The 12,126-nt window shown below is 40.3% G+C and overlaps 1 protein-coding gene across 1 annotated transcript in view; it reads right to left on the reverse strand.

Moving 5' to 3' along the window:
• Positions 1-374: 374 nt before the first annotated feature.
• ppp1r12c (protein phosphatase 1, regulatory subunit 12C) overlaps positions 375-12,126 on the reverse strand; it is a 29,231-nt gene continuing 17,479 nt past the window's right edge. Inside the window, 8 exon segments of the mRNA XM_012857026.3 lie at positions 375-1,682; positions 4,735-4,785; positions 5,111-5,161; positions 5,361-5,465; positions 5,783-5,810; positions 6,422-6,471; positions 8,200-8,315; positions 11,861-11,987. Of these exon segments, the coding sequence (XP_012712480.2) occupies positions 1,596-1,682; positions 4,735-4,785; positions 5,111-5,161; positions 5,361-5,465; positions 5,783-5,810; positions 6,422-6,471; positions 8,200-8,315; positions 11,861-11,987 (615 nt within the window). The 3' untranslated portion in view covers positions 375-1,595.

Here is a 12,126-nt window from a genome sequence, read left to right on the forward strand (position 1 = left end):
AGCTTCACCTGGGATGTTTCCTCCCACTTAATAAATATGCTAAACATAAACATTGGATTTTTTTTGTTGCTACACGTCGGTGTGAGATGATGCTACTGCAGTGACAGATTAACTTAATTTAAGGCTTTTTACGCATCTTTGTAATGTAAACAAGCAAGATCATTCCACTGAAATGTTGGGAGGGGATTTGGAAACAGACTGTAGCAAAAACAACCTCTGTACGTGTTGTTACTTGAACCTTGCTGGAAAACACGGGTAGACGGGGTGAACAACCAACATGTTACCATCTCCACAAGAGGAAATGGGAGCCTTTGAAGGAAATGGTGTCATTTCTCAGAGCTTTACGTGGAAATAAAAATGGAATCAAGAAAATACAGGCCTAGTGGCTGACACCAACAGAGTGGCAAACCAGTTATGCAGTTTATTTTTTAAATAATTGTCACCAAATGAGAAATCCTGTACAAACTGTGGGTGCTATCGGCGCCCTTTGTTGAGATGATTTTGTAATGGCACAAATGTTATTTTTGCAGTACAGGGTCTGCTGCAGGAGTCAAACAGTAAGAGGCCACACATCCTTAATTATTTATACCCACGTTGTATTTTATACTCAACCTTGTACAATGCCAAAGCAAAATAGAAATATTACTTACAAATGTATATCCAAAGGCACAGCTTCAAAATACAATTTGACATGCGGTTTCGGTCTCGCAGGGGAAGTAAACATTCAAAAGGATGACCCATCTGGCCTGTCTGTTAAACAACAGCTGTCCGTCACAAGGTGAATACTAAGAAGCGTCAAGTCAACATGGCAAAAAAAAAAAAAAAAAAAAAAAAGACAACACAGTACAGAAGTCAGATTCTCCTCAACCACCAGAAAGGGATCTGAACTGTAACATTATTTGAAGTATCTGAACCTGAGCTTCACCTCACAATGTCTCCGTTAGCACCCAAACACTCAGTCTGTAACACAGCAGTATGCCCCCTCCCCCCCACCCCCCCACAGGCGGCTGCAATATAAACACATGAAATGCACAGAGGGGGAGGAACGGGGAGAGATGAGCATGCAGGGTTTTGGTCCACTGGTACAGCAGCCGACAAAAAAATAGTAAATGTTGGGGAAAAAGGACTCATCCTGAGAAACAATACTACCCACTTTTTTTTTTTGCCTAAAAGATGTGCAAAACTGGGACTGTTTCTTTTTTCTCTCTCTCCTTTTGGCACATTTAAGTCTTGTGTCCAACACACCCCTTTACTGTGAGCTATCGCTGTGCATGGCTTTAAGTCTCCAAATACAGATTTCATACAAAGGATCACTGAAGCAAAGCACAATAAAACATTGCAGGTAAAAAAAAAAAAAAAAAAGATGCAATAAAAACCTAATATAAAAGTGGATGGGAACATCCTGTTGGTCCACAGGAGTTGCAGCTGGGCTTGTTAAACAGTAGATCTGCCAAAACGTAAAGGCCCAAAACACTGGCGGGCGGTGAACCGGGCGTCTGCAGCTCTCCGCTGCGTCTCCCTTAGTGGTTTACGTCCTCTGAGTTTGGGCAACGGGTGAGTGGTGTAATACTTTTTGTCCGTATGGTTATGGCAGTTCATCTTGAGAGTTTGCTGATGACTCGAATGAGTGCGGCGTTCTCGTCTTTAAGCCTCTGGTTGTCTGCTCTGAGGTCCCCCAGAACCTACGCAGACACACGGAGAAGCAAAGTGGTTACAGAGTCATTTTTGTTCATTTCAAAATAAAACAAAGCCACTACACTACAAAAATGTAACTAAAAATAAGTAAAATCTTCTTGAAATGAGTGTGTTTGTCCTTGATTTAAGCATGTAAATAAGATGATCTGCCAATGGAATTAGTATTTTGACCCCTAAAATAAGGTAATTATATATACTGCACTTGAAATAAGATGATGAAGATGAGTTGTTCCTATTTTAAGTGCAAAAATCTCATTCCATTGGCAGATTATCTTATATGCCTGCTCAAATCAAGGACAAATACACTAATTTCTAGAAATCTTGACTTACTTTTAGCTCCTTTTTTGCAGTGTATGGTTGCACTGTCCTTAGTGTCATTATCCAGTCCTGTGGCTCACATTTGAAGCATGCAGTAGACGTATACATACCGCAGGCAGATTTAGATTAAAACGTAAATGTATTGCTAAAGTTACCGCCTTCTATCTGCTGGCATTGTTCTTGTGTGTGGAAGACCCAGTCCTCTGAACCAAGAGTCTCTGATCGCTTCTCGTTCTGGTGGTAAAAACATCTGCCCAAACATTTGTTCCTGGTGTCCATAATGATCTCCAGAACACACTTGACATGGTGGACCTCACTACCATCACTCAGGTATTTTAAACAACTTTTAAAAGGCTGATCTAGTAGAACAGTCTCTCTGTTCTAACTTGGGTTTATAATTAAGATTTATATTACATTGTGCTGTGTAAAATGATCACTCTTAGTCTTAGTCTTGTGTTTTTTTTTTTATTTAGTTATTTATGCATGAAACCTTTGCTGGTCATCATAACCAAGGTTAAATAAAATAAAATATCAAGTAAATGCTTACATTAAACCTAAATCTGACAGGAGTATGAATAATTTGTAGAAGATCTGGAAAATATGTAATCATAATGCTATTTCTGATTCGGATTACTATTCTTTTGACGTCTTGGTGTCTTTCTATGGGCTTTGGTATCTCAGCCACTAAAAGTCTTTGAACATTTTTTATTTCTAAGTGAAACTATGCTCTTCTAAAAATATATCATCAGCAGTTTAAGTACCCTTACATTAGAGGCCTACTTTTAATCTGCAACTATCTTTACCACACCATCTCTCTATCTTTATGGTGTCATACAGTTTGTTATTCCTGTCGATGGTGTTGCTATCTTGTAGTATGAAATTATCTGTCAACAAATTTGGGTCAGGCCCTGAGAACTGCCTCTCAATTGGCTCGCCTGAGTAAATAACGGTTAAAATAAAAGCATTATATGAAAATCATCAAAAACAAAAAGCAATGAGTCTAAACTGACTTGATCTTGAATTTTCAAAATTCGTCCAAAACGCCTAGATTTGGATTATTGTCCCCTCAGCAAGTTTCATCTGTAGTCATCAACAGTCTTCAGTAGGCAACCCAATAAGGTCCCAAGCTTCAAGCATCTGACCGTAACGGTGCCTCAAAGATGAAATAAATCACTTAGGATGTTCAGAAACTATCCAGTGACCACCTTCCATCGGCACGGTGTCCCCGTCTACAGCAAAGCAGGTTTTACATGGCCGTGGACTCAGAGGGTGCCGACCATGAAAGAAGCCCAGAGCGGCAAGTCAACAAGTTTAAGTTTGACTTCTGCTGGTGAGACCATCGCAACATAGCTGCACAAATTCTCATTTATCCAGGTCATCGCAACAGCAACCAAGTTTCGACACCTATCCAGGAGTCAAACCTAGCCAAATTTTACCAAATGACAAGCATGGTGGTGGCCACATCATGATGTGGGTCTGCTATACCTGCTAGGGAGCACAATGAGGAGGAGCGAGGACCGACTCCAAACTTTCCAACTTCTCCTCAGACCATCAAAAAGTTACCATTATTTTATCAAGAATATTATTCTTACTGCTCATTAACATTGATTTTAGCATGGATAGGAAAGATTCACATTAACACGCCTAACCCCAATGAAAATGTACAGATTATACCTCAAAACTGAATTCCAAACAGGGAAGTGACAGGTTTAAATTAACTCCAGCCAGAATTATACCAGAATCTTGTTGATGGACTTAAAAAGCTTGTAGTTTTTCTGCACATTGCCAAAGGACATGTCTCTGAAACATTAGTGGACCTGAATGCTTATATTTGAACCTGTGTGTATAATTTTGACCTTCTGTGGATTAGAGGTAAATCCACGTCAAATTTAGATGTGTGCACCTGATTTTTATATTCAACCATAAAAGCTTTGAATGAATTGTTAAAAGCCCAAAATGAACAGTTAAAAAAAAAAAAGGTTTTACATCAGCGGTGAGATAGTTACACTGCAAAAAACAGCAGATTCAAGTCATTATTCATCACCTTAAAGATGCAGTAGGTAACCTTTGTGTGTGTGTATATATATATATATATATATATATATATATATATATATATATATATATATTAAAATGTTATTATGCTCTGACAGTAAAATATGAGGCAGATAATTTGTGGAAATAATTAATAAAAAGCTCCTCTGACTCCTCCCAGTGGCCTTACTGCCAAATGATGCAGAAATACACCGCTCCCGGTCACTGACAACCAATCAGAGCCAGGAGGAATGTCTGACTCTGATTGGTTGTCAAGTGTCCCTCCTCCACACAGTGCTACTGTCATTCAAGCCCATGATTGCCGGTGGGGCTGCAGCTGTGTGAAAAAAACAACCTGCTTTACAGGAAAACTGCTGATTTCTGGAGTGGCACCTGCTCAGAGAACAGAGACGGGTAAACACCGGAGCAGCACGGCGGGCTTTGCTGTGGGGGAGGAGATGTGGAGGGAGGCCTGCAGCGCAGCAGAGAGCAAGGGGGAGGGACCTATAAGGTGTGCTTGTTCAAATCTTCAGGCCAAGTTCACTGTTTTCTCAGAACGCCATACTTTAAACGCGACTTTAAATGAAAATGACAAAATCATAAAGATGCCCGATGACATCCAGCAACCAAGACATAAAACTCTTGTTATTAATGTTTATTTTTCATAAACAATAACCCAAAATGTACCTTCAGCTCATCCTCCAGTTCCACCACTTTCCTCTGGAGGGACAGCCTTTCCTGTGAACCAAATATAGAAAGATCAGGAAGCAGACTGAGGTTGCCACAGCGAAGAAAGCAAGAAAAAAAAAAAAAAATAGTTTCAGCTTCTGCTGTAAAAGACTGCAAGTTCAGACAACGACCGGCTCAACCCGCAGGCGTCATGCACCACTGAAACTGCAGAGCGGTTAACGTACACTCATTCTCAGGCTCGTACATGATCACGCTGCACAAAGCAGAGACGGCGAGGAAAGGCAGAGGAAGCACCCGCAGCTTAAAGGCTAAAGGACAGGAAATGGCAGCTTAGCTGTGTGTGTTTTAAAATAAACCTCTGAGGCAGACTTACAAATCTCTCCAGCTCGATCAGGGCCGGTCTGTCAGCGCTGCTCTCCTCACTCTGCAATGCCGAGAAAACAGCGTTTTTACAGGAAGCTATTCCACTAAACTTCTAAATACTTAAACAGCACTGTTAACATTCCTCTTGGCTCAATGATAAAACGTCTCATGGTTCACATGTTCAGTTCAGGCATGTTATGAAGGGGAAATATTTCTGGAACACAGGCACAGATAAAAAAAGGTCAGAGGAAGTGGCAAACCTGCTGAAGCCTCTCCAGCTCCACTTTGTTCAGTTTGAGCTGCAGCTCCATCTCTTGCAGCTTGTCCTTCAGAGCCATGTTCTCCTGCAGTACCTTGATGTACAGCTGAGAGGAAAAGCAGCAGGCGGTCAGTCAGAGAGCGACAACCACAACATAAGTCACAGCAGAAGGAGCCAGAACAAGTACCAATGAGCTGAGAGATTTCAGAAACTCCTAACGTTGATTAGAGGTTACCCAGTAAAGTTTACTATAGTCTGTGTGGTGATTGTTAGTTTTTGGGCTTGCAGCCTGTTGGGTGTTTCAGCTCGTGCAGCCATGAGGCCCCGTTTGCTGCCGTTCCTGTCCCACATGTGTCGGAGTCTCTTTCACTCTCAGCCCTCGGGACTGTTTCCTCAGGCGGGTACAGAAAGAGTGTCACCTACCATTTTGAAGTCTGAAGACGACTCTCTCCTGCTGGGAAAACAAAGCCGTACACGAGAAACTGTTAAACATCCTCCATGATAACAGCATGCCTCAACTCTACTCAATAGTCACCCTGTTTTTTTTTTTTTTTGTGTAAATATCTCCCTTCCAGACATTCAGACTTTCCTGTAAGCTTTTTTCATCGTTTTCAGTTCAGGGCGCAACAGGCTTCTGAACTGGACAATGTTTTTTTTTTTTTACCTCCACATAACCACAAGAGGATTGTGTTGGGAATAATGAATCTGCGCTACAATGGTTTATATCCTACACCCTGTTCATTCATTCATTCATTCATTCATTCATCATCATCTAAAGCTTTCCTCACCTCTGGGGTCCCTCAAGGCTCCATGCTTAACCCACTTCTGTTCTCCCTGAACTTGTAAACCTTTTTTTCTTTTCTTTTCTTACCACCCAGTCCACATCTTTATGTGGCTATTTGGAAATAAATACATCTCAGATATGTCCTCCTTTTATAGCACTTCTTTCAATCCAACAGCTTCACAGAATAAACGACAGAAATTAAACAATAAAACCTTTTCTATGGCCGTAACGCATGAGTAAATGTCACATTAGTCCTAGGACTCAAACATGAAACTCACTCAGTGCTGTTGCTGTCTGCGTCTCCCAGCTGGGCTTCACCATCATCGTTCTGAAAAACAGGTCGTTTAAAAATGGTCAACTTAACACTCAATCGTTAACCTGGACACACAGTTACACTTAAAATGTTGCTTTTTTTTAAATTCTTGAAGTTCTGATAAGGACTTGTATTTTTAATAACTGTGCAGCATTTTTCCTATGTTGTAAAGTTTTCCCGTATTTGCTTCCGATGCACCTTAAATTCCCCACTGTGGGGCAATAAAGGATATTTCTATTCTATTTACAATATGTAAAAACAAAAAGATAAAAAAAAAAAAAAAATAACACTGGTGGTAAAATACATTTAACCAGACCCTGAGTGGCCGATCGGGAGGACCAGAGCAATTACCGGTGGGTCGGTCTGATACTTGAGCTGCTGGGACCATTTTTTTTTTTTTTTATTTAGTCATGACACAGGGGAGTGGATCACATATGTTTCGGTGCTACGGCTGTCCCTGGGCTTGCAGCTCTTTTTGCTTTTTTTTTTTTGCACACCCTGACGTCACCTCAGTGTACTCGGTCAATGGTGTTTGAAGGATGGAGAAAGAGAAAGGGCGGCGTGGAGAGAAAGATAGAATTAAAGAGGAAAGCGCTGAAAACAGCCGCCGCTAAATGTGCAAAGATTAGCAGCTTTTTCAATAAAACGAGCTCGTCGTGTGAAACGTGAAATGAAGACGATGAAACGGGTAAGGAAAGATGTTGAACTTTGCTTGCAAACCACCCTACAAGTTAATTACCAAGTCACTGACTTTTGTGATGTAGTGTGTATAATGCAATGTTATATAGTTTAAATCACAGGTGTCAAACTCAAGGCCCGCGGGCCAAATCCGGCCCGTCAAGGTAAATTATCCGGCCCTAAAGAACCAGAAAAAAAGGCATATATCCTTTTAAAGTGTCTAAAACTGTGCCTCCTGTAAGTGTAACTCACCCCAATATCAACTTCTTTTTGCAGATAAACTGTATAAACTGGGCCTAAGGGTGCTACTTTTATGTTACAGTGCATTTTGTATACTACTATGTGAACTGGAATGAAATTATGCAATGAAAAGTATCGTCTCTACACATGCAACCCGCCCTTTTAATGACTTCATGAGGCCAAAGTGGCCCCATTTAGAAATTAGTTTGACACCCCTGGTTTAAATAATAGCATGATCCAACGCTACATAACTGTGAATCTTTATCTTGTAGCCCCTCAGAGTCAGAAGTAAGATCCCAAACCTGGAGCCTCTCATAGAGCTCTGTTCAATCCACCATTTAGATATGGAGAGTTTGGTACACCTGAAAACCTACTAAGACAACCTACCACCTAAGCTGAAAAGCTGGAAAAGGAGAGCATCAATCAGAGGCAGCCAAGAGGCTCATGGTATCTCTGGAGGTGCTGCAGAGCGCCACAGCTCAGGTGGGAGCATATCCCCACAGGACGACTATTAATGGCGTCCGTCTGCAGATCGGTATCTGGGTGCAAGTGATTGTGAAATCACGTATAACACAGTGAGCTGTTCTGATTCCCCTCCCTGTAGGAAATATGACAAGAACTGTGCAGAAACACAGTCTCGTAACTTCCACTGTGAGAAGTTCCTGATTTGCTCAAATGACTCACATCACATGTTCAGTTACATCATCTTACTGAGGAACTGGTTCGCCGTCCTTCCCTTTCTTTCCCTTTTCGACGCACAAATTGATTTCTTTGTGAAGGCCGGCCGCCGGCGGCAGGCGCCGTAGCCCTGCAGGCTCTCCTTACCTCCGAATCCAGCTGAACGATGCCGGTGGAGCGTCTCTCCCTCCTCCCTCGTCTCCTGTCCTTCGCTCCCAAGCGCTTGTCTCCCTCCGACTCCACCTGCTTCACCGGATCGTTGTCTGGAACGAACAGAAAACAATCAGGAGATGCAGGAAAATGTGGTAATAAATACCAAAACAGATCAGCAGAGACCCGAACGAGTGTGTAGATGAAATATAGTGCGAGGTAAAAGGAAGAGGTCAGTTTATGGTCAACCTCTTCCTCATAAATGCTGTGCAACATGTGCTTTTTTTGGAGACAGACTGTTATCTTTTACAATGCTAATACTTCCCTGGGCTTTCTGGAGGCCATTTCTTTGGGTTTTGGTTGCATTTACAACCCTTCTCATCAAGCCCACTTCCTTGTAAACAAGCGTTCAGCTAAAAATGAAAACAAAGAACTGAAAACGAGTTTACAGCTCGGGTTACTTCACAGTTCTGCCGTATAGATCAGAAGGGGGAAGAGATCAGTTCCACCTGCACACAAAAGAGGGTGGAGATTTTGTGATGAAAACTTGATGGCAAGACAAGACGATCGGTGGAAACCGCAGAGAACAGGGAGGCACGGCGAGTGGCCCACAGCAGAAGCGCTGGCTCTCAGGGTACGTGAGAAAACCTCACTTCCTTTCAAAAAGTATCCTAAAGAGCACTCCACCTACAATGTGCTTCATGCATTTATTAGCAGCTGGGTTCTTACTGTAAACACAAGTCACACTGCAAAAAGGATTCAAGTAGGTAAAATCCTCTTGAAATTAGTGTATTTTTCATTGAGTTGAGCTGGTAAATCAGAGTATTTGCCAATGGAATAAGATTTTTGCACTTGAAATAAGAACAAGTCATCTCCATCATCTTATTTCAAGTGCAGGATGTCTAATTATCTTATTTTAGGGATAGAAATTCTCATTCTATTGGCAAATAGTGTTATTTAGAAGCTCAAATCAAGAAAACATATACTAATTTTAAGAACATTTTACTAATTTTTAGTTCCCTTTTTGCAGTGCAGACTAATTAACGAGAAACAGGAGTCAGACTGGAAGCAGAAAGTGAACTTTTACTCTCTAGGGTAGTGAAAAGCACAAGATCTTTTATTTTTTTTTTGGGGGGGGGGGGAAATGTGTAACATTCAGCAGATTTGAAGCTTCAGTTCCCGTCTTTTCCTCATGTATCTGACAATCATGTGGATGACCGGTACCCTTAGTTTCTTTACAACTTCTATTAATAGACAGCAAACACAAATTCAGTTACTTGGTGAAGGCGCTTCTGGCTGTTGTTTTTAATTAAAAGGCTGGATAAGAGATGAGAGAATAAGCAAAAACATTGTTGTATAATAATAATATGAATTTATAGCCAACTTGGTAAGGCAAGCCTATTTTTAAAGGACTTTTCAACAAGAAGACGCTCCAAAGTGCTAAACATAAGAAAAAAAAACTTAGAATAAGCTACACAAGATTTAGTAAATTCTATTTTATTTCCATTATTTTTTTCCATGACAAAATAAGATAAGATAGAACTTTATTGATCTCATAATGGAGAGATTTACTTGTAAACAAACAGAAATAGGCTAAACTGTGTAGAATGAGGGTACAACTGAATAAAAACCATTGTGATCAGTGCATTTCCAGGTCTTTTCACCAACTCTTTCCACCTAATTATCCCAAACAAAAACACACTGCTGGCAGCCGCTGAGACGTAGAAAAACTACAGTCAAATTTAACAAATCCAAACTGATCCACATCCGCTGGTATAAAACAAAACCTTAACCACAGGGACCTAAAGTTATCAAACCCATGAATCGTCGTAGCAGCTGATGACAGAAGGTGGAGACCGTGAACAACTACACCTTCCAGCTTCTTTTATCTTCTTTAGCTTTGTTTTTATTTCCATCTATGCCTTCTGTGTCGTCTTCGCCACTTAAAAGGTTGAAACTGAGGCTGAAAATGTTGAATTTAACTTCATCGAGGATCTCAAGTCAACAGGGTCAAACATCATTACCAGAGTGCTTTGTGACACAAACACCACCTCCAGAAGCGGACATTAGCTATTATACAGATGTATATCTGTATAGCAAATATTATTTACAGTGAAAGGCAAAAAACTATGTTTGTTTTTTAGATTTCTTACACCAGGAATATCCAACCTTTTTCATGTGGGCCAAAATTGTCAAGGCAAAAAGTACTTGAGGGCCAAAAAATATACAGAAAGAAGCAACAAAAATGACTAAAAACACATTTTAATTATTTTAAATAAATAAATAATTAAAAGCAGATGTTGATTATCCCGAGTCTGCATTTGAGCAAATGTTAATAAACAGACGGGTTCCATTATAATAAAAAAAATTAAATAAAATCAACAAGAATGTAAAAAATGAGTTGTGAGTTGTGTTATAACTAACAGTTTCAATTGTGAGAAACTTGTCTATGATAATTTTTTCTTAATTAAAAATAGAAAGTCTCCATCTGCATCAACCAAATCATTCCTGAATTGCATCTGGGGGCCACACAGAATCATTTTCAGGGGCCTGCACACTGGACACCCCTGTAAGGACTAAACACTAAATTCTTCACACTTTGTGCAGCAGTTCCTTCACATCTTGATTCACATTAGGGACAGACACAATAAACAAATTAATACGTTGAAAAACCTTCAATGGTGAGATATTTAGGCAAAATTGGAGAACATGTAGTTCCGCCTCATGGAGAGAATTTGGCTGGAAGTGTATTATAAGGTATTTAATTTCTCCAGCACAAAAGAAACACCAAGACACAAGATGTTGGAGCAGCTGTGGAGAAGAAAGAGCCACTTTCATATATTTTGGGGTTGCATTCGTATTGCTACGTATTAGCAGGACTGGAAGGACTGTATGGAGAAAATCCTGAAAGTGAAACTTCCTCTAACATTTAACGCCGTCTACATGTGAAGGGGGATTGAAAGGTTGACAACCTCAGAGGATAAATATATTTACAGCATCATGTTGGTGGCTGGAAAGAAAGCTAGAACTAGGAATTGGCTGAAAACAGAGGCCCCAACGAAGGAACGTTGGGTTGAAGTAATGCACAATATTTGTACGACGGAAAGGCTAACTTTTTACTTTAGATTACAAGCTGGCAAGTTTAAGAAATATTGGAAATATTGGGTGAAATTTATATCACCAGTGAGATCAGATTTCCTCCTGTGACAAAATTAGGGTTGAGAACCTCTTAGTGCCACACATTTAGAGCGTTCTTTTATAGTTTTTTTTTTGTTTTGTTTCTTTTATTTGGGTGTTTTTTCTTTCCTTTTGTTCAAAAAAAAATATGAGTGTGTTTGTATGGGAGTGGACATTTGTAGATTTATCTATGAATAAGGAGGAAGTGAAGAAAGGAATTGATTGGGTTTTCCTTTTTTTTTCCCCCCTCACGAGGGTATGTGAGTTAGGATAAAAAGTTACGATTACTATGAGTATAGTTGTCATCTAGCTCATGCATGGACTGTTGTGAATTTAATTTGGCTGTGTTAGGACTACTTGAGAAATGGTTGTGATGGATGTATAATAATTTTGAGATGCACTCAATAAAAAGTTAGTTTAAAAAAAACAAGTTTCTTTCCAGGAACCGGCAGCAGCTCAGGGCCTTCCAATAATAACTCACCCTGTTCAGTGGGCGTAACGGTGATGATGGGGCTCACTGACTGGACGTTTCGTGGAGGAGGAGGAGCCGGGTCAGCAGCTTTATCCATGCTCTTCTCCGCTTCTTTCAGCTCAGTCAAAGTCACACCCTGTCACCAGTAAAAAAAAGAAGAAGAAGAAAAACCCTCAGTGGGCTTTTGGGTGTGGACAGAAACGTGAGTTACAAACAAATATATCTGCTGGAACATCTGATGCAGATGTGCCTTAAAATAAATTCATCTTTTGCTG

The sequence above is a fragment of the Fundulus heteroclitus genome, chromosome 5 (assembly GCF_011125445.2).
Source record: "Fundulus heteroclitus isolate FHET01 chromosome 5, MU-UCD_Fhet_4.1, whole genome shotgun sequence".
Lineage (NCBI taxonomy): Eukaryota > Metazoa > Chordata > Actinopteri > Cyprinodontiformes > Fundulidae > Fundulus > Fundulus heteroclitus.